Here is a 24,669-nt window from a genome sequence, read left to right as displayed (position 1 = left end):
AGGAGATGGGTGGAACCAAAGGAAAAGGGTGTCTGGACAGATTTATTTGGTCTGGTGCCAAGAGGACACAGTTTCACTCTTCACATCTCCAGTACAGTGAGAGGTTGGCCTTGCGCACACCATGGGCATTTTGGGGCCATGGCACAGGCCACCACAGAATCCTGAAGACTTAAGGTTGGAGAAGCCCTCCAAGATCATAGAGTCCAACTGTTAACCCAGGAGTGCCGTGTTCACCACTAACCCTTGTCTCTAAGTGTCACATCCACACACCTTTTGAACACTCCCAGGGATGGGAACTCCACCACTGTCCCAGGCAGCCCCTTCCAAGGGCTGACCACCCTTTTGGGGAAGAATTTTTCCCAATATCTAACCTGACCCTCCCCTGGCACAGCCTGAGGCCGTTCCCTCTCCTCCTGTCCCTTGTTCCCTGGGAGCAGAGCCTGACCCCCCCCCTCCGGCTCCCCCCTCCTGTCAGGGGGTTGCAGAGCCAGAAGGTCCCCCCTGAGCCTCCTTTTCTCCAGGCTGAGCCCCCCCAGCTCCCTCAGCTGCTCCATGGCACTGCAGAGCCAGGTCTGGGGCTTCTGCCAGGCTGGCTGTGTCATTCCTTGTTTCAGGGCAGTGCAGCTGGGCAGAGTGAGCTGCACTCTGCCAGGGACAGTGGCCAGGAGAACCTGCTGAAGTTCCTATTCCAGGGAAGAGCCTGGAGGCAGCCAGGCCTCGCTAACAGGAGCTACTCATTGCACAGGATCCACCCCACAGCCACCCATGGGGTGCTCAGGGCTGTGTGGCAGCAGGGCAGGGCAGTCCCTACCAAGTGCCACAGACCTTTGCTGGCACCACACTGAGGAGCTGAGCCCGGCAGAGCTGAGTTTATCACAGCCAGGTTTTGTCAGGTCACATAAGCCACGCCAGCGCTGGCTGAAGAAAGCTTTGTGTGGCTGTACAAGGCTTGGCTTAAAAACCACCATCAACAGGGAAAACCTTTGCTCAGTGCTCGTCCTGTTGGTCTCCTGTCATGCCCAGCCTGGGTACTTAGCACCAAACACATAAGCTGTGTTCCCTCAGGTTTTTGGAGGTTGGCTGGAGCAAAGTCCTGTTTCCCAAGGAGCCCTGTACGGGCTGAGGTCCTGCTTCCCAAGGAGCCCTGGCTGGGCTGAGGTCCTGCTTCCCAAGGAGCCCTGTACGGGCTGAGGTCCTGCTTCCCAAGGAGCCCTGTATGGGCTGAGGTCCTGCTTCCCAACGAGCTCAGTCTGGGCTGAGGTCCTGCTTCCCAACCAGTCCTGTCTGGGCTGAGTTCCTCCTTCCCCACAAGCTCTGGCTGGGCTGCACATGGAAAAGGGAATGTGGTTGTGGATACACCCATCACCCTGGCAAGCCCTTCGGGGAGAAAATGGATGCAAGCCACGCACGGTCTCAGATGGATCCAGCTTCACTCGTGCTTTAGTGACAGATAAACCGGGCTTGAAGTAACTTCTTGTACATGAAACCGTAACTCAGAAAAGCTCGGACTAAGGGGACATTTCAGTCCCACGGGCTGCGGGTCCCATCCCCTGATCGGGGGAGCCCTTTGAAGCGCCGCAGCCGCCGCCTGTTCGCTCCCCGTGCATGCGAGGGCATGTCCCGAGCTCCTTCCCTGCGCCGGCACTTCCCATCCCGCTTTCCCTGCGTGGCCAAGAGGGAGAGGGAAAATATTCCACCAAAGAGAGGGAAAATATTCCACCAAAGCATCAAACCCCCCCCCCCCCCAAACTCCACGGGAGCCCAAGAGCCCAAGGCAGGAGGGGTACAAAGGCGCTCCCCCCGAGCTGCCCCTTTAACATGGAGGAGCCGGGGCAGAACTACCGCTCCCGGCGTCCAGCGCCGGCTCTGATGCCCGGGCTGCGCGCCCAGCGCCGCACGCCGGGGGCTGTAGTTCCTCCGCGGCCCCGGCTTTGTGGGGAGGGGGAGGTGAAACCCCCCCAGCACTGTGTTTGGCTGCCTGTTGGGAAGGTGGAGGACGAGGCGGTGCCGCGCTCGGTGCCCCCGGTGCGGGTCATCGCTGCTGGGTGGTGGCAGAGCCCGAGGGGCTTGGGGTGCCCCAGGTTGGGGGGGCTCCGAGTGCCCAGGGTGGTGCTCAGGGTGCACAAACTGGAGGACTCGAGGTGCCCAGGCTGGGGAGCTCAAGGTGCACAAGGCAGGGGATTAGGGGTCCCCAGGCTGCGGCACTGGGGCTGGGGGGGGGGCTCAAGGTGCCCAGGCTGGGTGGATTGGGGTGCCCAAGCAGGGGGGCCCCGGGTTACTCGGGCTGGGGGATTCAGGGTGCAGAGGCTGGGGAGGGCGCAGGACGACCAGGCTGGGGCTGGGGAGGCTCAGGGTGCCCATGCTGGGGAGCTTGGGTTGGAGGGGCTCAGAGTGAGCAGATGGGGGGGCTCAGGGTACCCAAGCTGGGGAGCTCAAGGTGCACAAGCAATGGGGGCTCAGGGTGACAAACCTTGTGGGGTGCTTGGGTTTGGGGGGCCCAGAGAGGCTCAGAATGTCTAGACTGGGGGGCTCAAGGTGAACAGACCGAGGGGGGGCTTGGGGTGCCCAGGCTTGGGGGTTCAGGGTGCATAGGCGGTGGGGGCTCAGGGTGCTCATGCTGCGGGGACTCAGGCTGAGCAGACTGGGGGGTTCAGGGTGCCCAGGCTGGAGGATTAGGGGTGCCCAGACTGAGGAGCTGGGGAGCTCAGGGGGAGCAGACGAGAGGACTCAGGGTACCCAAGGTGGGGGCTCAGACTGTCCATGCTGGGGGGAGCTCAGACTGTCCATGCTGGGGGGAGCTCGGGCTGGAGGGGCTCAGGGTGCCCAGATTGGGGGTCTCAGGGTGCCCAGGCCGGGGGTCTCAGGGTGCCCAGGCCGGGGGTCTCAGAGTGCCCAGGCCGGGGGTCTCAGAGTGCCCAGACTGGGGGTCTCAGGGTGCCCAGACTGGGGGTCTCAGGGTGCCCTGGCCGGGGGTCTCCATGCCTGCGAGCGCTGGTGCGGGGAAAGCGGGGCCGAACGCGGGGCTGTGCCCGCACCCGGGGCCGGTGAAAGGAGCCCCACTGGGGGTCTAACCCGAGCCGCAGGCCGGGGGGCCGATCCCGGCCCGCCCCATCCCACCATTCCCACCCCTCCCGTCCCGTGCCGGCGGCGCCCGGAGCGGCCTCGCCTTCCCGTGGTGCAGCGCGGCCGCGGCCCCGCCGCGCCCGCCATGTTGTCGGAGTGATCGCGGCCGGGGCAGAGGCAGCGGCAGCGGCCGGGGGGGGCCCGCCATCCGTCTGCATCCGAGCGCTCCGCCCGTGAGTACCGCCCGGGGCCCGGCCCCGCCGCGCCGCGGAGCCCCCCGCACCCGCCCCTGCCCCGATATTGGCCGGGGGAGCGCCGCCGAGGGCCCCCGGGCCGCCCCGAAACGGGCGAAGCGGCGGCGGGGGCGCTCCCGCCCCGGCTCCGCGCCGGGGCCGCGGCCTGGGCCCATTGTTACCCCCGGAGCCCCCCCGGGCGCGCCGGGGAGGGGGACGGGGGGCACGGGCCGGGGGGGGAGAGGGTCCATCGCGCCCCTCGCCCGCAGCCCCCCCCGGGCCCGGCTCCCCCCGATCCCGCGGGGCTCTCCCGGAGCCGGGGGGGATCTCCCGGCTCTCCCGGCGGGGCTCAGTCCCGGGGGTCTCCCCGTTCTCAATCCTCGGGGGGCTCCTCTCTGCCCGCTTTGTTGCCCACCGGGGGTGCTGGGGGTGGTTGGGTCCCACCCCCCTGGTTTTTTGGGGGGATTTCGGCGGCTCTTGGGTGTCCCTGGGAAAGGAGGGGGGGTGTGGGTGCAGGAGAAGGCACACGATCCTTTCGGATGACCCTGGCGGGGGGGGGGGTGTGTGGCTTTGGGTTTTGTTTTGTTTTGGGTTTTTTTTGTTTTGTTGTTGTTCTTATTATTTGGGGGTTTTTTGTTTTTTGCCTTTTTTTTTTTTTTCCCCCTTGTTTTTATCTCGTGCTCGCACACAACAACAGCGCTCGGCCCTTGTGAGCTGAAAACTTGGGATTTTATTAAGAGTCTCTCTCTCTCTCTCTCTCGCCCCGACCTGAGAAACGCTCTGATTTATTTGTTTTGTTTTGTTTGTTGTTTTCTTTGGTCAATGTTTAATAACTTTGTGCGGAGCAGAGATTTTTATTAGGCAGATCACGAGTAAGGAATTTCCTTTATGAAGGGGGAGGCGGGATAAGGGGATCCATGGATCCTCCTGTATTTTAACGCTGATTTAGGGAATCTCCTGGGTCAGGGATTCGCTGCTGCGTCTCCCCAGGTTTTCAGGGAAACACAAGGATAACGTTAAAAGTTCTGGCAGGCCAAAGCCACACAGCCCTCAAACAATGGCTCTGCTTTCATTTTCAGGGCAGCTTTCAAAAAAAAAAACAAAAACAAAACCCACCCAACCCAAACTCTTCTGCTTTGGGGTTGAACTTTTTGAAACAGGCGGTTTACACTGTCTTAATTTTGTAATAATCTGGGATTTTGAGAGGAATATGGAAAAAGAGCTGTGAGGATCCCTCAGTGTGGATTAAAGCTCCTTTATTTGGTGTTGCTGCCACTGGTGCTTAAAACTTGCTGGGAGATTTCTCCAAAGTTTTTGTTGCTCGTGGAACGTCCCATAATCTGGAGTATTTTGCCTCTAAGGATAACGTGGATCAGTTTATTTACACACCGTGGTTTTATCCAGGGAAGAGGAAAATCGCCTCCTTTGAGTGTTGTAGGAGCGTGGAAGCCTTTGTTTGTAAATTCCTGATTCTCCCCAGCAAGCGCTTTACCTGGGAAAAGTTTATCCCCTGTTTTTAAGGGGAGATCCGGGAATCCCGGAGGCTCTGGAGGCAGCTGTGGGTTCAGAGTGGATCTCTGGGTGAGCGCACACGTTTCTGGGGCTCCGTGTGTGCTTTTGAATGACAGGATTCAGCTGTCCCGCTGCCTCTAACGCGGCATTCCCATAAAAACACGGCTTGGAACTAAACTTGAACTACCCACAATGCTCCGTTCCCCTTTGCTCCCTTTCAAAATGTCGCCTTTGCCAAGTTTTTCCTCTCGCGTTTGGAGCTGCGGCCGAAGGAGGAAGCGTCTGGGAGCAGCAGGGGCTTCTGGGGACCCCCTTAATTCCATCCACTGAGATTTTCTAGAGCCTCAACCCCACCCCACCCCTAATTTTTGTTAGTAACGATCTGGGAGCAAATTAACCCAGAGATGAGTTAGAGCCTTTCCTTGCAGCCTTTCGAGGGAGCAAAGGCTGTGGTTGTGCAGACTTGCAACTTTGTACCTTGTGGTTTTCCCCCCTGGAAACGGGCTTGTCACAATATACTGGGAATATTTTTTAATGGATTCATAGTATCTGTCTATATTTGTTTTAGGTTGGTTTTTTTTTTTTTTAAACACCGGCCTGATATAACTTGTAACTTTCTTTCAAAGGGCTGCTTAGATTTCACTGTCTGCAGTTAATACACACCCCAGCTTAGTGATACATGAATTTCTTACCAGTAATTACTTCATTTTTTTGTTCTTATCTAGTGCTTCATTTGATGTTACTGAAGGATTTTTGATACTGTTTACAAAAGGGAAACTAAGGGGAAAATGGCATTAAATCGAATTGTATTCTTAACATCAGTGAAGATTTAGCAATATTGTGTTTTCACAGTGTTTTTTCAAGTATTTGGGGAAGGTGGTGATTTCCAGGCTCTTTGGGAGCCCGGGGAGTTAGTCCTGTTGAATGTTCTTGCTGTTTAAGTTGTGAGTGTATAAAAAGCCCTGCAGAGTGGCCTCGGGGGCTGTGTGTGGGGCAACAAATCACGTTGTGGGTGCAATTAAAAAACATCTGATCTCTGCAGTTTTCAGAGTCGTTTTCTTCTGAATATTAACCCTGCTTTCAGTTAGTGGGACAAACCTCACGAAGTTTGATCAGAGATAGGGCTCGAGTTTTTTATTTTTGTGTCAACTTTCTCTCCCCACCGGCAGAAAACTGTTCTTGGAAGTTCCTTGTAGGAGTTGCTGTTGTTCAGAACTGCTGTGATGAGCAGGGAGGGAACTTTGAGGACCTCAGAGCTGCTCTCAGGAGCCACCAAGGTACAACAGTAAAGGGTCCTGGGGCTGGTGTGCAGCTGTGCTGGGAGGCCCTAAGGCCTAAACACCCCCCACCACTCCAGTTCCATCCTTAGAACTCTTGCATTTATGTGCTGGAAGTCATATAAACTTTTTAGTAAAGACCGGCCAGGACTGTCCCATGCCTTTAAATACAAATTTGCTTTATGTGTGAGGGTTGTATAATAGGGAAAACACTTTGCTGTTCACACCTGTAGTGCCTTTATTGCTCTGATAGCATTGGCTTAAAATACCAAACAAAATTCCGTGGTTTTGTGCTGCTGGGATGTTACCAAAATATCTGGGGAATAGTAAATGAGTGAGTTCTGTCTGCCTTGTTTGCTGGTTGTCCTGGGTTGTTTTGGGTGTATTTTATTTATTTATTGAGGTGCTTTATTGGGGTGTTCGGTGCATTGGGCACTGAGAATGTATTGGAGGGGTTTTATGAGTCCTGTCTTGCCCTGGTGCCATCAGCAGTGGAACTGGCACTGCTGGTTGTGCCGGCTCTGGAAGGTTCTCCCGAGATCCCGGGCACCAGGGGTTACCTGCCCTTTTTCCCGGGAATCTCGTAAAACGTGCCAGCGTGTGTTATGTCTCATGACCACAGCCAGCTTCTGAGTTAGCAGGAAGAGAGCACATTGTGTTGGGGACTCATTACTGTACAAGCAGAATTCCAGGATTTTAGGTTTGCATTGGGGAAAGAAAAGCAACTCCCGACTGTTGCTTTGCTGCTTTGCCTGACTGAGGGAACACATCGGGATACAGTGGGATGCAGTGGGGCTGTGTTTGTATTGATTGAGGATCTGCCCTCATTTGTCCGATATAAACAGGCACTGCTGGTGTCATTTGTGTTCCACTGGGGTTTTTGGGAGCTTTTTTCCTGCAGTTTTCTGTGGCAGCACTCCAGTCAGTGCGTTGTCCACCACTGAAATTCCCATTCTGATGTCAGCTTGATGGGCGCCTTACACAAGTCTTGTGTGTCCTGATAACCCTGTGCAGCACTGAGTGTGGGATTTCTGGCTAATATGCATTTTTAGGTGCTGTTTCAGCTGCTGGGTTAATGGAGCAAATGAGTGTTAAAAGGAGTCAGAGGAGACTGAGGGGAGACCTCAGTGCAGTTCCAACTGCCTGGGCAGGGGCAGAGGAGGGGCAGGGACTGAGCTCTGCTCTGGGGGAGCAGGGACAGCACCCAGGGAACGGCTGGAGCTGTGTCAGGGCAGGCTCAGGTTGGATCTCAGGCAAAGGTTCTTCCCCCAGAGGCTGGTTGGGCACTGCCCAGGCTCCCCAGGGCAGTGGGCACAGCCCCAAGGCTGCCAGAGCTGCAGGAGGGTTTGGCTGATCCTCTGGGGCACAGGGGGGGACTCTTGGGGCTGGGCCTGTGCAGGGCTCAGGGTTGGACTGGATGATCCTTGGGGGTCCCTTCCAACTTGGCATATTCTGGGATTCTCAGATTTGCCACCGTGATGTTCCCCTGCCAGTCACAAGATGGGTGTTATTTTAAATGTAAAGACTGTAGGGATTTATTCAACATGTGAGAAGCTGCAAGGATTTCATGTTTTCTTTTCCATCTCCCTTTCCCACCATCTCTCCCCGCTCCAGGTGCTGGTGGAATGAGCGTAGCGTGTGTTTTGAAGAGAAAAGCAGTTCTGTGGCAGGACTCGTTCAGCCCCCACCTGAAGCAGCACACTCAAGATACAGCTAATCCCAACATGCCTGTTGTACTGACATCTGGAACAGGGTCCCAGGCTCAGCCACAGCCAGCTGCAAACCAGGCCCTCGCAGCAGGGACACACTCCAGTCCTGTTCCGGGCTCCATAGGGGTGGCAGGCCGCTCCCAGGACGACGCCATGGTGGATTATTTCTTCCAGAGGCAGCACGGGGAGCAGCTCGGGGGAGGAGGGAGCGGCGGCGGCGGCTACAACAACAGCAAACACCGCTGGCCCACCGGGGACAACATCCACGCAGAGCACCAGGTACAGCACCAGCTCAGGGGCTGCAAGCTCCCCTTGCACCCAGACTTGTTAGAGAGGCTTTTAAAGACACTTTTTTAAAGCTGGGTCCGGTTCTGGTGTGGTCAGAGTGGCGACGGACGGTCGTGCTTTTTGTGGTGCCTCGGTAGCTCTGAGCTGAAAGGTGTCTGCTCTCGAGGGTGTTGAAATCCTGGTCTGCTCTCTGTGACAGTCAAATGCATGTTTACAAAAGTCATCGGGCCCTTTATTGATTTCTGTGTTTTTTCTGATGTGTGAACCAGCATGGCTGTGGCTGCTGCTGCTGCTTTTCAAATCTGTTGCTGTAGTTAAATAATTCTTATGTAATGGTATTACAAAACTGCCAATGCATGTAGGTTGGGCTTTTACACTTCCCAATATTGGAAAACACAGTGGTGGAAGTTACTGGTGGTGATGTGTTTTCCTGGGTTCCTTTGCTTTGGGGTTTTCTGGTTGTAATTGGGAGGGGAAGGTGCTGATGGTGTGCTCAGCTGAGCTGGGAAGAGAACAGCTTCAAGAATGTCACAAAACAGTGGTTTTACAAATGCAGCGAGTTCTCAGAGCCACTTAAAGGGTGGTGGGCCAAGATGTGTCTGTAGTAGTGTTTACTAGAAGTCCTTTCAGTGCTTGCATTGTGAGTTGAGCTGGAGTTAAATGAGTGTATGACTCACTCCTCTTGCTGTCTGTGACCTGTAACTCACTCATCAAAGACAGGGATGTGCTTCCTCTCTGAGAGGCAGCAGAACCCGAGTGTAAGCACATTTTAAAAAAGAATGATCCCCACAAATATTGCCAGGGCAGCAGACAGAGCTTTTGCAACCTTTATGAACATCTCCTGCCCCTTGTTTTTCAAATCAAAGCGGCCAAGCCCTTGCTCCTCTGCTGTGCCTCCCCGGGGGATGTGTTACCAACCAGACCATTGAAAAGTAAACATTGCAGGGAATTTTGCAACCTCACTGAAGTCACTGTGTACATCAGCAAAGAAATAAACCCAAGTGCCCTGTTAATTTGTTCTGGAAGAAAAAAAAATCACATAAAATACTACAATAGGAACGAAGCAGCTAGAAAAATATTGTTGTTCCTTTATGTGGAAACATAGTACTTTGGATATCACTTCCAAGGAAATTACTCCATTGAAACATGTAATTTTTGTTTACTATCCAAGTTTTCAGTCACTCCATGTAAAACTGGTTTCAAGAGACATCAGTGCAAGAGATCTTAACGTGCCTTAAGTTGTGTAAGAAACAATAAGCAACAATTTCTTGCTGCAGGGCTGGAACTTGTAGGTCTTTCAAATCGAAGCTGTCCTGCAGTCTGGGGTGAGGATGCCTGGGCAGGGACTGCTCTTGTTTGGGCATTTTGGGGAAAGGTGACTTCATGAATGAAAATGATGTCATAATTCTCAATCCTCTTTTCCTCCAGCTCACGCTTTCATCTTCCTTTCCCTGAAAATCCCTGAAAGCAAAGACAGCAAAACTCACTGGAGATAAGGGGGGTGAGGGCGGGACACTCCAAGCTTGCACTCATTAAAAGCTCTGCTGGTATTTGAACTTGTATTTGTTTAATAATGAAAAGACTTAAACAGACTCAAACAGAAGAATCCTGCCTGTAGATGTGTTGTCAGTGTTTTGTTGCTCAGCTTGGTTTTTCTTCAGTAACTTCCTGAATGAAATGATAGTTATAAATACATCACTTAGTGAAAGGAAACTCATTAGCTTATCTAGTTTAAATGAACTTCTAAAATGCAGTGCATGTACTTTTTGGAGGCAGAACACTTGTGAGAAGGTTGTATGGGCAGAACACACCTGCAGGAGGGAGCTCACAAGGTTCTGGGGGATGCTTTCAGTGTTTCCTCCAGGGTGTTCCGTGAGCTGAGCTCAGGAAATACCCCCCCCAACAGATTTAATGGGGCTTTATCTCTCCTGCTTCCTGGTGCTTTTTGGTGTTTATCACATGGTCCTGGTGGTTTGCATTCAGTGTTCATCTCTGAACCAGTCCTTGGGTTTAATGTCTCCAGAGTGAGCTCTGAGGTGGGGCACTAAGCCTGTCCTGATGTGATACCGTGTGCTCCAGTGACTGCTGGGCACTTTTAGCTGGGCTTGTTGCTCCATCCCTTCCTGGTGCCTCTCTTTCCATGGTTCCCTGGCTGCCTTGGGGTTTTACTCAAATGTAGGATATATGTAATCTTAATACTGCCATACTTTTTGACTTTTTGGCCACCTCTACATCTGCTTCTTAAATTAATAATTCCTTGGAGCAAGGGCTGATCTTATGCATGCAAAGTGATTTAATTCAGTTTGGGCTTAGCTGGGGTAGAATTGAATTTGTCCTGTAAGAACAGAAGTGGAAGGAAGTGCTGGGACATGCAGGGAGGGAGGAGGTGAATCATTATGGATGGCTCTGCTGAGTCTCAGTTTCTTATGGATACACTTCTATTCCTGTACTTTTTATTTTAGACTTTCAAAGATAGTGCAGCGAGGGCCCAGCCTGGAAGACTGGTTAGGAAACTCAGTAGCTAAAAGATAATGGGAAGTCAGAAAAAAATAATTAGAGGCTAATATGGGTTAATGTCTGCCTGGAGCTTGGGAGGTGGTAATTAAAGGTAGAGGGATTTGAATTGTTGAATCCCAGTTTCTCCTTTGTTGCACATGCAGACAGCCATCTCTGTCTGTTGGTGATAATGCTCCAGTGAGTTTTCCCAAATGATAGCTTTTCATGGGGTTCCTAAACCCCAGGAGTGCTGTGAGTCAGGACTCAGCCACGTTATCCTTGTTTTTCATGTTTTTGTTGTGCCAGCTGTTCTTCCTGGTCACTTCTCATCCCGTGGAACTGAGCCATGAGTGGCTTTAGCAGGGATGAACTTCAGGAGAAGTTTATCTCCTCCCAAGAAAGTAGGTGGTGTCCTCTCGTTAGGAAAATGCTGGTTCTTTTTGTGTTTTACCTAGAAATTTTCATTTCCTGTTGCGTTTTCCTCTTTTCCATAAGGTGTGCAGGGCCAAGTTTTTATATAAAATTAAGCAGTTAAAGATGCTCCTGTCATTTTACACATTTAGGTATCAAAGGTTCACCAGCCCCAGCAAATATTATAAACTCCAAATAAATAGCAAATATCATAAATAGTAAATATTATAAACTAGATATAGCCAAATAGAAAATATTATGAATTCCTCTTTGTCCCTTCAGACACTGAAATGATGGTGGAATCAGCCTTTTTTTTTTTTCCTAACCTGGATTCTCAGAGCTCCTAAGCCACATCCCAGCTGTCTGCAGCTCCAAATCCTCAATCACCACATTTTACATGGAAGCCACTTCCACCAGCCAGATCCTGACTGCTAAATGTACCCTTCTCTTTTTATCCCAAAAAGCAGCAGGATGAGGTTGAGTGTCAGGGTCCAGCAGTAATTTTAATATTAAAATGAAGAGGTTGAGTGTGTCATTCACTGACAGTGCCTGATTGCTGTAGGGCAGACAGTTACCCTGGCTGCTCTGGGGTGTTTTTATGCTCTTTATCCAGGAAAAACCACGGATAGAGATCAGAACATCACGTAGGTAGAGGCACAGGATGGCTCCAGATGAGTAATGGCCTGGGTTGGGTTTGTCTTGGCCATGAAAGGTTGCACAGATCCTACGACCCCAAACAGCTCCTGGGGGGAACAAAACCACAGTTGAGATATTCAGCTGGGCCAAGTTATCAACACTGAGCAGGTTTTTTAGGAAAATTGGCTGGGCTTTCGTGGATGGGGTCTCCTGTGGCTTGTGTGTTCTTGAACTGGAGTGAAGGCAGAGTTCCTGTGGTGGTGGTCCCTCTGGAATTGCAGTGAATGGATATACTTAGACTGTCTGGATTGCAGTTCGGGTAGTGTGGGAGTTGCTCAGTGGAAGCAAATGATTTTAGGCATTTGCTTTCTCTGAGAGCATGTTTAATTAATAACTGGAGACAATGGAACTCTGCAGGGATCGCCTTGTTGAATGTGGGGAATTTTTCACATGTAGTTGGTGAAGAATAGTGAGAGCAACAGGGCTGGGACTGGGGTTTATGCTCAGTTTTTTGCCTTTTGGCAATATGACCGTGCAAGTTCTTCACTGGGAGCTTGAATTCAAGTGGCGACAGAAGGTGATTCTCCTGGCAGCTTCCCTCTGGAGCACAGCTATTCAAAATGCTGCTCTCTGCTCTGAGAGCATCTGCATTTGGGGATGTTTGACAATGTTGGGTGTCTCTTGGCAGGCACCATGACCAGGGTTTGCCTTAAAGTTGTGGCAAGGTCCTCTAAAAAGGTCCTGGAAGCCCTGGTGTTCATTCTTCCAAAGGGAAATCCTGTTAAAGTGACAGTGAACACTTGAGGACAGAGGTTTCACCCCATCCCTGGAAGTGTCCAAGGCCAGGTTGGACAGGGCTTGGAGCAACCTGGGTTAGTGGAAGGTGTCCCTGCCCATGGCAGGGGGTGGAAAGGGATGATCTTTTAATTTCCCTTCCAACCCAAACCATTCCATGATTTCTGATCTGTGGAAAGAGCATTTGAGGGCTGCTGTGCTCTGAATAATTGGGTTTGTTGTCTGAGCTGGAGTTGAAGCCATGGAGTGAGTCCCTTGTCACATACACCGTGTGACAGCACGTGTGGCTCTGCTCTCGAAGATGGCTTCTGGTGAAATGTTTCATTTCTGATGCATGTTTGGTTAAATCTGTTGAATTTTCCTGGGAAACTTCCTTGTATCCCAGTGAACTGGTCAGGGCTTTCCTTCTGCTGACCCTGAAGCCGATACTAACTCAATACCCAGGTAATTTAGAACATAATTCCTTGCTGAAATGAAATGTCTGGTTTGGCTGATTTGTTTCACAGAGATTTCTCTGTAGTAAAGGGGTATCTTGGGAGGGGAATTGGAACATTTAATTTAGTTTTCTGCTTTATATTGCCTTTTGAACATTCTTCCCGAGGTAGAAGGAGCACAAGTAGATTGGCTTAGCTGGACATTTAAGGTTGTGTGTTGTAAAATCCCCCTGATGTACAGGGGAGAGAAAGCACCCTAAATGTCCAGAAAGTTACTTCAGGAATCTAATATTGCTCCAGATCCACAGGTTTTACTGTCCCTGACAGGCAGTGGCAGGATACTGGTTCTAGTTGGGATTGCCCAAGTGCCCTGGTGTGCTGGCACTGGGATTTCTCCCGTGGTCTATCACCATTGTAGTCTGCTCAGGAAGAGCAAAGACACTTTCACACTACTGAATTTACAAATTTCAAGAAGCCTTCAAGTATTTCAGTTGATATTTTGTGCCCAAGCGTGCTTTGAGTGGAGGTTTATTAGAGAACTTGTCCTGCTTGTTTTCTTCCTCCCTCTCCCCAACTTTCCCCTTAGTGTAGTCTGTGGTTTGCTGAGTTGCTGTGACCTCTCTGTCCATCTGCAGGGCAGGTTGTGATTCATTTTTGTAACCTTTCGGTAAGATCTGACCCACCCAATCCATCCTCACAAACTGCCACGAGTCATTCCTGCTGCTCGGGAATGTCCCTGTCCCTGAGCTGTTCCAGAGCAGTGACTCTGCTGTTGCCTGGCTCTAAAAACTTGCTCTTAGGTGTGTCTGAGACAATTTTAGGCTGTTTTCTCTGATCTTGCCGTGAACAAACTTGCCTTTGTGCAGTGCCATGTGATGTGAGTGATCTGCTCCCAGCTCTCCTGTTACTCCTGCCTCTGCTAAGGATAACTTCTATTCCAGGGCAGTTGTTTTTATTGGGAACATCTGGATGTGTGATTTGCCCTGTGCAGAAGTTTTGCTTCAGACTTTGTGGGGTGAAACTTGCCTGTTCCTAAAGCCTCGCTGCCAGCAGTTGGTGTGGCACAGGGCCACTCACATCTGCTCCTGGCAGAGCTTGGCACTGCAATTAGGCAGTGCTGTGTCCCTTCTTTATACCTTTTTCCCTCTGAATTTAAACCTTGGAGGGTCAGAGTGGGAGTGGGAGTGAAAGGAAAAGCCCTGCTGGGTGGACATAAACCCAGTCTTAGTGTAGCCCTGAGTGCTTGCACAGCACCACTGATCCAGACACACACCTGGGATGCTGAGCACAGTTTTCCCAAGGCATTGCCAGCTCCAGAGGGGCAACATTAAGACTATTTCATCTGTCACTTAATATTTTTTAATTTTGCACCCCAACAATATGTGCTGAGCCATCACAGGGTAACCTAAATTCCACGTTAATGAAGCTCTTCCCTGGGTGAATAAAATCTGAGGCAAAACATAATTAGCTAACGAAGGAGAGCCCCTCTGAAAGGCTGCTTTTCTTGCAGTTATTTCTGTCCCCTGAATCATTAATCATCTTGGCCCAGTGCCAGGTACAGCATTAGCCAATCTGCCATTTCAATAGCTTTTTGCTTCCAGTGCTAATGGTAGTAGCAATTCTAACGATGGATCCTTTACTACAAAAATAGTAGTTAAACCACCTAATCCTGTCTAATACTTGTGACTTCACATTCTTTCTTTACCCACTATTGTTGTAGGAGAGGGCTAAAAATAGGGCTGTAATCAGTTGGTGGAACAACATATTTGAACCCTGGGTCTGGTTGTTCGTGGCAAACCTGGTGTTGGAGTGTGTGATGCTTTTCTTACTGTCAGCTGGGAAATACATTCCCCCTCTCCTGTATCCTATAAATGGGTGTATGAATGCACTGAGAGCTGATATTTTCTAAATAACCTGCTGTGTGAGCTATTCAAACAAGACCAGCTCAGGCAGCCTCCCCCAGCTGAGGAGGAGGCATTTGTTTCCATCCGAAATTTGTAAACCTTTAGTTGATTTAAAAAGCTTTAACAATTTGTGAGTGTATAAATCCAGTGCTACAAAGCATTTAGGCTCCTCAACCAGCTGTATTTTTTTGTTTGTTTGTTTTCTACTCTCCATTCTAATGGATGATTTTTGTTCTCACTGCCTCAATTCTGGTGTTACAGTAATGCTGAATTTTTTTAAGGAATATCTTACTAAAAATAATGTTTGGTTGTGCTTTTTTGGATTATTTTTTATGGGCAAATTGGGAAAGACTTAAAATGGGGAGGCCTGAAGGATGGGAATGTTACATGACGTCAGCCTTTTCACACTTAGAGATTGCACATGAGTTATAAATAAACATTCAAGTAATAATCACACTTTTGAAGTTGTACCTGGAATGTACCTGTGCAAACAGGGAGAACTTGGAATCTCTCATCTCTTCTCAGGGAAACAAAATGCTGCTCATCTTCGAGGCCAGGTTGGACAGGGTTTGGAGCAACCTGGTCCAGTGGAAGGTGTCCCTGCCCATGGGAGGAGGTGGAACTGGATGAGCTTTAAAGTCTCTTCCAACTCAAACAGTTCTGGGATTCTGGTGTAGGAGCTGGGAAGTCATAACGTTTGTCTGTCCTGAGAGTGTAAGTGTAACATGGTTTCCCACATTATTCTGCAGAAGAGAAAAGCAAAACAAGTGGCCCCTCAGCAGGGTGGGCCCACCGAGCTTGTGCAGAGCTGAAATCCTTGGAGGATCCCTCCAGGCTCCCTTGCCACAACTTTAAGGCAAAGCCTGGTGGTGGTGCCTGCCAGGAGCCCCCCAGCATTGTCAAACATCCCCCATCCAGGCTGCCCAGGAGCAGCAGAGGCTCAGGAGTGAGCCCTTCCCGTGGCTTTGTGGTCCCAGCACCTGGCCCTGGCTGTGCTTTTGTTTGCTGGGCTGGTGGATAAGTTCAAGGTGCTTCGCCCAGAATTCCCTAGGGAGGAATCTCTGGGATCCCCTGGAGCTGGTTTGCTTGGCTGGCAGGACTGAGGGCAGCACTGGGCCCTGTAATTTACTGCAGATCAAAGAAATATTGAAATCAGCCATTTACATGTTCCAGCTTCAGAAATCCCTGGCTTTGCAGGGCCCATCCTGCCTCGGTGGGAGCAGATGCCTCCTGGGCAGAAAGGGAATTGGGGGAGAGGGGTGGTGGGAGAACAAGTGCTGGGGACAGGATAGATCCTAAGGAAGTGCTGGGAAAGGGGAAAGGCAGCCTTTAAAATGGGGAGTGGGAAGTGGGAACCTGGAAAGCTGGGGCTGGCAGGAGCAACCTTCTAGTTTGCTTTGGTTTCCCTCTTTAACATCATTGGCTTAATAGAAATAGATATTTAAACCCTCTTCAGTCACTGTTACCCCTAACAAATGCAGATATCTGATCTGTTTAATGTCCAGCTTCAAAAATTAAAATAAAAAATCATGAACCTTCATGGTGCACTTTTAGAGACAATTTTGCTTTAGATCATCACTAGGATATTTCTCAGCTGGTTATTTTTTAGCTTCTTTTTCTCCAAAGGACTTTCTAGTTAGTTTTTGATTATTTTTTTTCCTCCTGTGTGTCTGATTGTTGTATTTCTTTGTTTAATTCCACTTGAGTTTTTCTTCCTGGGGAAACATCAGCTGTATAAGGAGGAAGAAAAAAAATCCTCGGGGGTTAAGAGTGGAATTTTTTGCCTTGGCTGGTTTTGCTGCGTGTCTGTGTAGGTGAATATAAATTCTCCATAAATGAGGATTCCTTAATATATGAAGCTGCTGTACAATCCCCTGAGATACCTGCAGCCCATGAAATGGGATACAGTCTTGCACTTGGAATTTATATGTAAAGGTCATATTAGCAACCATATTTGCTTAATATAAGGGGCAGTATTACCACTGATTGTTGACATTAATATTTACTTAAAATTACAATTCAGCTGCTTTGCTGGTTGGGAGGGGGAAAAAAAACCCACTTGGATTATTCTAGAATAAAAAAGACGGTGCTGGAAATCCCAAGGTAAATTTACTGTTGCTCTCCTGCTAATTTGTGAGGTCCTTCACATCCCTGTTTAGTAATCGGAAGGACAGTTTGGGGCCCCGGCTGCTGTTAATTTAACTGACTGCAGAATTCCTTTTGACAAGTGCCATTTAGCCCCGTGGGCCTGCTTGTTTGCTGGGTTAAAATTAACTGGGCTTTGCAGCACCAGCCCTGCCCGGGCTCCTCTTGGGTGCTTGGGTTTGGTGCTGCAGGTTTCTGGGAATCATGGAATCACAGGCTGGTTTGGGTGGGAAGAGACCTTGAAGCTCATCCAGTTCCACCCCTGCCACAGGCAGGGACACCTTCCACTGTCCCAGGTTGCTCCAACCTGGCCTTGGACACTTCCAGGGATCCAGGGGCAGCCACAGCTTCTCTGGGCAGCCTGTGCCAGGGCCTCAATACCCTCACAGGGAAGAATTCCTTCCCAATATCCCATCTATCCCTGCCCTCTGGCAGTGGGAAGCCATTCCCTGTGTCTTGTCCCTCCAGGCCCTTGGAAATAGTCTCTCTCCATCTTTCTTGTCAGCTCCCTTCAGGTACTGGAAGGCCAGATTTGGTCGCCCAGAAGCCTTTTTCTTCTCCAGGCTGAACAATCCCAACTCTCCCAGCCTTTCCTCCCAGGAGAGCTGCTCCATCCCTCTGATCATCTTAGTAGCCTCTTCTGGATTTGCTCCAATAGGTTGATGTCCTTCCTGTGCTGGAATCCTTCTGGGATGCAGGGGAAGGCATGACTATTTTCTAACCATGGGACATGTGGCACAGCTTTTCCAGCTGCCACCCTGAACACAGAGAGGAAATAGTGGGATTTGCAGTTCTCACAGGAAAGAATCTGTCCCTGATATCCCATCTAACCTTTCCCTCTGGCAGTGGGAAGCCATTCCCTGTGTCCTGTCCCTCCACCCCTTGTCCCCAGTCCCTCTCCAGCTCTCCTGGAGCCCCTTTAGACCCTGCAAGGGGCTCTCAGCTCTCCCTGGAGCCTTCTCTTCTCCAGGGGAACCCCCCCAGCTCTCCCAGCCTGGCTCCAGCCCTTGGGACATCTCCTTGGCCCCTTCCCTGCATATCCTTTGCTGTGCTGCAGGGACACCACGCTGTGTTTGGGGTGATGTGTTGGAGGTGTATCGGGAGGGATTTGGTCCTGACTCCTGTCTGTCAGTTGATCCCTCCACTCTCCCCCTCTGTGGGTGAACCAGACCTTTGGCTCTTTGGTGATGCCCACGATGATCACCTGAGTCTTTGCTCTTCTATATGAGGCGACTTCCAAAACTTAAATCCATGACAGAGTGTGCTTCACGCAGGGAAAAGTGTCTTGCCCTGGGTTTGTGTGATAGGTGAGCAGCAGGCTCAGCACCACAGGGACCAGCACAGAGAACATCTTTAGCTGCTGGAATTGTGCATTCCCTGTGTCTGGTGTAGCTCTGTGAATTCCAAAGTGCTCCAGATGGATGAGGACTAGTGTCTGGGTGGCTTTGGAACCACAAAAAGCATTTGCTTCTGAGTTGCTGTCATTGAGTTTTGTGGTGGTGAGGCCCTCTAATCTTATTTAAAAATAAATAAACTGCAATTGTCCTGTGTAAGGTGGCTACCTGGCAAAAACTGGCTGTGTGCTGCTTGAGGGGCTGGGAAATCCATGGGGATGAAAAAATCCTCACAACGAATGTTTGATTCAGAGCTGCTGAGAGACTCTTGCTGCCTGAGAGGTGGAGGTTTGAAGTGACCACTGACCCGGGGAGAAATGAGTTTGGGTTATTAGGATCTGCAGTAGGTGAGAGCTGAAAACATTGTGTTCCATCCTCCTGAAATAGGCACTGAGTGTCTGCTCTGGGAATTGGAAAAGGCCTCTGGAGCCCCAGTGTGTGTGTGAGGCCGAGGGGTTCATTGGGCTCAACAAGGCCGAGTGTTGGGTCCTGTCCTTGGGTCACAACAACCCCCTGCAGCTCCAGGCTGGGGGCAGAGCAGCTGGAAAGGTGGAAGAGGCCCTGGGGGTGCTGGTGACAGTGGCTGGACACGAGCCAGGCTGTGCCCAGGAGGGCAAGAGGCCAAGGGCACCTGGGCTGTGCCAGCACTGATGTGGCAGCAGGGCCAGGGCAGGGATTGTCCCTCTGTGCTGGGCACTGGTGTGGGGCATCTCAAATCCTGTGTCCAGTTCTGGGCCCTTCATGACAAGGAAGACATTGAGGGGCTGGAGGTGTCCAGGGAAGGGGCTGGAGCAGCAGGAGCAGCTGAGGGAGCTGGGGGGGCTCAGCCTGGAGAAAAGGAGGCTCAGGGGGGACCTTCTGGCTCTGCAACCCCCTGACAGGAGGGGGGAGCCGGGGGGGGTCGGGCTCTGCTGCCAGGGAACAAGGGACAGGAGGAGAGGGAACGGCCTCAGGCTGTGCCAGGGGAGGGTCAGGTTGGACATCAGGAGGAATTTCTCCCTGGAAAGGGTGGTCAGGCCTTGGCAGGGGCTGCCCAGGGAGGTTTGGAGTGCCCAGCCCTGGAGGTGTCCCAGGCAGGCCTGGCCGTGGCACTCAGTGCTCTGGGCTGGGGGACAAGGTGGGCATCGGGCACAGGGGGGATCCATGGGCTGGGAGGGCTTTTCCAACCTCAGTGATCCTGGGATTCAAGACACAGAATAATATTCAGAGGTCTGACCCAGAGAGACGTGCACTGAGGAGTTCAGCTGTGTCTTTCTTGCTTTATCACCCGTTCTTCAGAGCGGAGGTGAGGGTTGGTGAAGAGGCCTCTGGAGGGGCTGAATTCTCCTCAGCCTCGCTGAAGTGCAGGATCTGGTGGATTTGCTTCAGTTCCTGGGCATGGCCGGTGGTGAATCCGCTTTGGGGTGTGCAGGGAATTATTTCTGAGTCAGTGGAGTGGCTGTAGCTGCAGCGTGTTACAGTGACACACATTCCTCCAGCAGCCTGCCTGGAAATTGCTCTTCTTGAATGAGATTTACATAATTCCCGAGTGCATTCACAGCCTTTGATGGGAAGGGGAAGGATGTTCTGGTGTGATGGAATGGTTTGTAGCTCATTCAGCAGCGTGATGTTGATGTGCACGGCCTGAATTTTGGGAAGAATGGTTCCAAAGCAAGCTGGCTGGTGTCGTGTATGATCAGAAAGGAGGAGTCCTCTCCAGAGCTCTGCTCCTGGGGGGATGTGCACTCCTGGCCAGGAGTGGGAATGAGGGTGGTGGGAGAACAACTGCTGGGGGCCAGATAGATCCTGGCCTAAGGAAGGGGAAAGGCAGCCTCTAAAATGGGGAGCAGGGAATGGGAACCTGGAAAGCTGGGGCTGGCAGGAGCAACCTTCTAGTTTGCTTTGGTTTCCCTCTTTAACATAATTGGTTGGCTTAATAGAAATAGATATTTATACCCCCTTCAGTCAATGTTACCCCTAATAAATGTAGATATTTGATCTGTTTTTCTTCCTGGGGAAACATCAGCTGTATAAGGAGGAAGAAAAAAAATCCCCGGGGGTTAAGAGTGGAATTTTTTGCCTTGGCTGGTTTTGCTGCGTGTCCGTGTAGGTGAATATAAGTTCTCCATAAAGCTGGTGTACAATCCCCTGAGATACCTACAGAGCCTTATTTTTGGGAAGTGTGGTTCCAAAGTGATCTGGCTGGTGTTGTGTGGGATCAGAAAGGAGGAGTCCTCTCCAGAGCTCTGCTCCTGTGGGGATGTGCACTTTGCATCTCCCTTTCCAGAGGCACAGCCTGCCTGGAAGAGGCCGAAACAGGGATGCAACCTCGGGGTGCTGCTGGCTGAGAGGAGTCAGCTTTTGTTGGATCACTCGGGAAGCAGTGGGGAGAACATCTGACCTCTTTGTGTGCTCCTGAAGTTTGTGGAGATCACCTCTCCCTCCCAGGAGCCGGGTTGTCATGTCGTATCCAGATGTCAGGGCATCTCTTCCCATGCAGCCAATTTCTCTTGGCGTTGTCTTCTGGATTTCTTTCAAATCCCTGGCTCAGTGCTGAACCAGATTTTATGGTCATCAAATCTCATTGCTGTTAGTGCTCACCTGGGAGGAAATTCTCTCTCTGTGCACCTCCTTGTTTCTGTTATTTACACCATCCTGACTCTGTTCTACGTGTCTGAGCTCCTTAGAGCTCAGGGATCCTTAATAGGAACAGATCCCAGTGAGCTGGAAGATGAGCTATATCTTTGATTGCCTGGTTTTGGAATACTGAGGTGCTGGAAGTCGTGGCTTTGGCTTTGTGTTCTGCTGTTTCAGACAGTATTTGTTCTTCTTTAAAGGGAAATGAAAAAGGAAGGCCATGGAGGGGCTGGAGCAGGTGCAGGGAAGGGCAATGAGGCTGGGGAAGGGACTGGAGCACAAGTGCTGTGAGGAGAGGCTGAGGGAGCTGGGGGGGCTCAACCTGGAGAGGAGGAGGCTCAGGGGAGACCTCCTGACTCTGCAACTCCCTGACAGGAGGGGGGAGCCGGGGGGGGGTCGGACTCTTCTTCCAGGAACCAGCAGTAGGACAAGAGGGTCTTAAGCTGTGCCAGGGGAGGTTTAGGTTGGATATTAGGAAGAAATTCTTTCCAGAGAGGCTGATCAGCCATTGGAATGGGCTGCCCAGGGAGGGGGTGGATTCTCCATCCCTGGAGGTGTTGAAGGTGAGACTGGATGTGGCATCAGTGCCATGGGCTGGGAACCACAGCGGGGTTGGATCAAGGGTTGGACTCGATGATCTCAGAGGTCCCTTCCAACCTGTCTGATTCTGTGATTCCATGATAAGCCCTGTGATATTTGTGTACTGTGCAAGAAAACGAGGTGAAGAGGTGTTGGTATTGAATATTATAGAAGGGAAATGAGAAAAGGATCTTTTGGGTACAGTCTTTGAAAATGGAATAACAAACCGGTCTGTCTTACAAATAAATAGACACAATGGTCAGTGCAGATAAAAGAACTGGGAGAAAGGGCCTCAATTTGGTGATTATAGACAGTTTGAGCATAGAGTGCTGGAAGTCAGGCACAAAGACACGACTTAGAAAACACTTTTCAGCAATTCTGATAATTATGGATAAAGAGAGATGATTAGGGATGTGACTTAAATACCTGTAGTGAATAATTTCTTCCATTACCCCCCCCCGATGGCTGATAGAGAAGCCAATATTATTTTGTTTTTCTGCTTTTCATGGTGACTGGGGTAAAGTATATTTGGGGAGGTGGTGGAGGCAGCCCCTTCCTACTGTGTGACGTGGACCTGTTGGAGTGAGAGCAGAAGAGGCACCAAAGCTGATCCAGAGGGATGGAGCAGATCTGCTGTGAGGAAAGGTGAGAGAGTTGGGATTGTTCAGCCTGGAGAAGAGAAACTTCAGGGTGACCAAATTGTGACCTTCCAGTACCTGAAGGGAGCCAAAAAGAAAGAGGGAGAGAGGCTATTGATAAGGGCCTGTAGTGACTGGACAAGAGGCAGTGGCTTCCCACTGCCAGAGAGTGGGTTTAAATTAGATATATGGAAGAAATTCTTGACTGTGAGGGCCTTGAGACCCTGGCACAGGTTGCCCAGAGAAGCTGTGGCTGTCCCATCCCTGGAAGTGTCCAAGGCCAAGTTGGACAGGGCTCAGAGCAACCTGGGCTAGTGGGAGGTGTCCCTGCCCATGGCTGGGGGTGGCACTGGATGGGCTTTAAGGTCCTTCCAACCCAAACCGCTCTGCTGATTCCATGATATCCAAACCAAAATACAAATACTGCTTAATACCCTTTTGCTTCAGGTTGGGAGTGTAATGATTCTGTCTCTCTAGCTGCTCTGTTTCGAGGTTCCCATAAGCCTTGGGAGGTTATTTTTTGGGGAGGGTGGTGGACGGGCCCCAAGCAGCCTCTGTTTGTCCCCCAGCACTGAGAGCCCTGGGTTGTGCCATTGTGGCCACACCCGTGGATCGCTGTGACATCCCTCCAGCAGCCAGAGGGACACACATCACCTGCTCAGTCTCTGCTCAGCTCCTCTAGCCCTCAGGTGCCTCACTAAAACAACAATTTGTCCCTTGCCTGCTCCTGTGGCAGGTCCGGGGGCTGCAGCACTTCCCATGAGTTCAGCCTGAAGTGCCTCACGGAAGAATTTGGTCTTACTGACATTTGTGTGGCATCAGCAGCAGAGCTGCCTGTGCTGCAGAGCTGGGATGGAGCTGCCAGGGAGGCACAGTCCGTGGTGCTGCCCAGAGCTGTCAGTTCAGGAAGGTGCAGTCGTGTTCTCACTTGGTGCTCGTGGTCAGTGTGACAAATGTCACCACACAAGGTGGGGAGATGGGGGCGTAACTGAACGTCACTTTGAGCTGAGGTGCAGTAACGAGGGGACACCTTATTTTGAAACTGAGATTCTGAGTGACCAACCACTGAGGATTTGCAAATTATGTAAATATATATTAGGTAATTTAATAATATATTAATAATCTTTTGCAAAGTGGTGTGGTCACAGAATAGTTGAAGAATTCAGGCTGGAGGGGATTTCTGGAGGTTATCTGTTCTCCTTTCCCTACATCTGATATTCTTGGGTGAGATAGATAGAGTTTAAAGATTGAAGTAAAATGTAATCACCTCAAAGTCTTGACTTGGCTCTGCTGGAAGTGGTGCCTTGAGTATCAGAAGCAGGGTTGAGCTCAGTGGCCATGGTGTAACTGGGCACTGGTGGTGTGTGAGCATCTAGAGCAGTTTTGGGGTGTTTTTGGTCCTGTAAATCACCCACCAAGTATTCCTGACCTCCTCCCCTCTGTGTTTGGATCACCTGCTCCGTCCTCAGTGAGACACAACTAAACCCTGTGTGTTAACCCTCAGCATGCTGTGAGGAGCCAGGAGCACAGTGTGGGCATTACTCAGAACTGAGGGTTTTATAAAGCAGGCCCTGCTCAGCACAGAGGTGCAGCAGAGACCTTTGGGCTGCAGGGCTCCTGTGAACCTGGAGTAGGAGGTGTGGAATGCTGCCTGAGTGTTGGTGGCTGCTGGGACACAGGGGTGGTGCCTGGGGAGGGCCATGATCTCCTCTCGGTCCCAGCACGTGGTTTGACTTCTGTGCTTTGTCCTCAAGTCCATAGTTGTTGGATTTTTTTTATTTGCTTCTGCACACGTGTTCAGGGGCTGCATCTGTGGGGAATAAAAATCAGAAGTGGTTTCTTGCATTTTCAACATATCCAGTCCATACCAGGCACCATCTCTGCTCTGGGGGAGCAGGGACAGCAGCCAGGGAACGGCTGGAGCTGTGTCAGGGCAGGCTCAGGGTGGATCTCAGGCAAAGGTTCTTCCCCCAGAGGCTGGTTGGGCACTGCCCAGGCTCCCCAGGGCAGTGGGCACAGCCCCAAGGCTGCCAGAGCTGCAGGAGGGTTTGGCTGATCCTCTGGGGCACAGGGGGTGACTCTTGGGGCTGGGCCTGTGCAGGGCTGAGGGTTGGACTGGATGATCCTTGGGGGTCCCTCCCAGCTCAGCACATTGTGGTTTTATGAACTTACTTAACCAACATTTTTAAATTGCTGCTTTTCTTCTTCTTTTCTAAGTGACTCAATTTTCATGAAATCACACCATTATGTTTTTCTCTTTCATATCAGTTTAACTTGAATGTCATTTTGCCTGGTTAATACAGGAGGTTTGACTTGATTTCCACCTGAAATGGTTCTGACTCCCTGACTTATGCCTTGACTCCCTCACCTGAAACCAAGCAACTGTGAAATACAAGCAAAGGCAGTTGTGTTGGATTTTGTGTGTCTTAAAAGTAATTGCTAGTTGTTCCTTCCTTGTGCAAGTGTAAATGTAACATGTTTAAATAAATCTGTATATAATATATATATATTTAATAATAGAAGTATATAAATGTTGCAG

General features: G+C 50.8%; 1 protein-coding gene across 8 annotated transcripts in view; it reads left to right on the top strand.

Annotated features, from left to right (window-relative positions):
* Positions 1–3,196: 3,196 nt before the first annotated feature.
* Positions 3,197–24,669, top strand: part of PUM1 (pumilio RNA binding family member 1) — an 81,908-nt gene continuing 60,435 nt past the window's right edge. For 7 of the 8 annotated variants that reach the window (XM_027736746.2, XM_027736740.2, XM_027736745.2 and 4 more), the window contains exons 1-2: positions 3,197–3,296; positions 7,700–8,073. In XM_027736746.2, the coding sequence (XP_027592547.1) occupies positions 7,711–8,073 (363 nt within the window). In that variant the 5' untranslated portion in view covers positions 3,197–3,296; positions 7,700–7,710. Of the gene's footprint in view, positions 3,297–6,032; positions 6,086–7,699; positions 8,074–24,669 lie in introns of those variants that run through there. The other variant, XM_027736739.2, reaches the window with a different exon arrangement.

The sequence above is a fragment of the Pipra filicauda genome, unplaced genomic scaffold (assembly GCF_003945595.2).
Source record: "Pipra filicauda isolate LSUMZ 115617 unplaced genomic scaffold, ASM394559v2 scaffold664_size391380_pilon, whole genome shotgun sequence".
NCBI classification, from domain to species: Eukaryota; Metazoa; Chordata; class Aves; order Passeriformes; family Pipridae; genus Pipra; species Pipra filicauda.
This window is presented reverse-complemented; position numbering and strand designations above follow the sequence as displayed.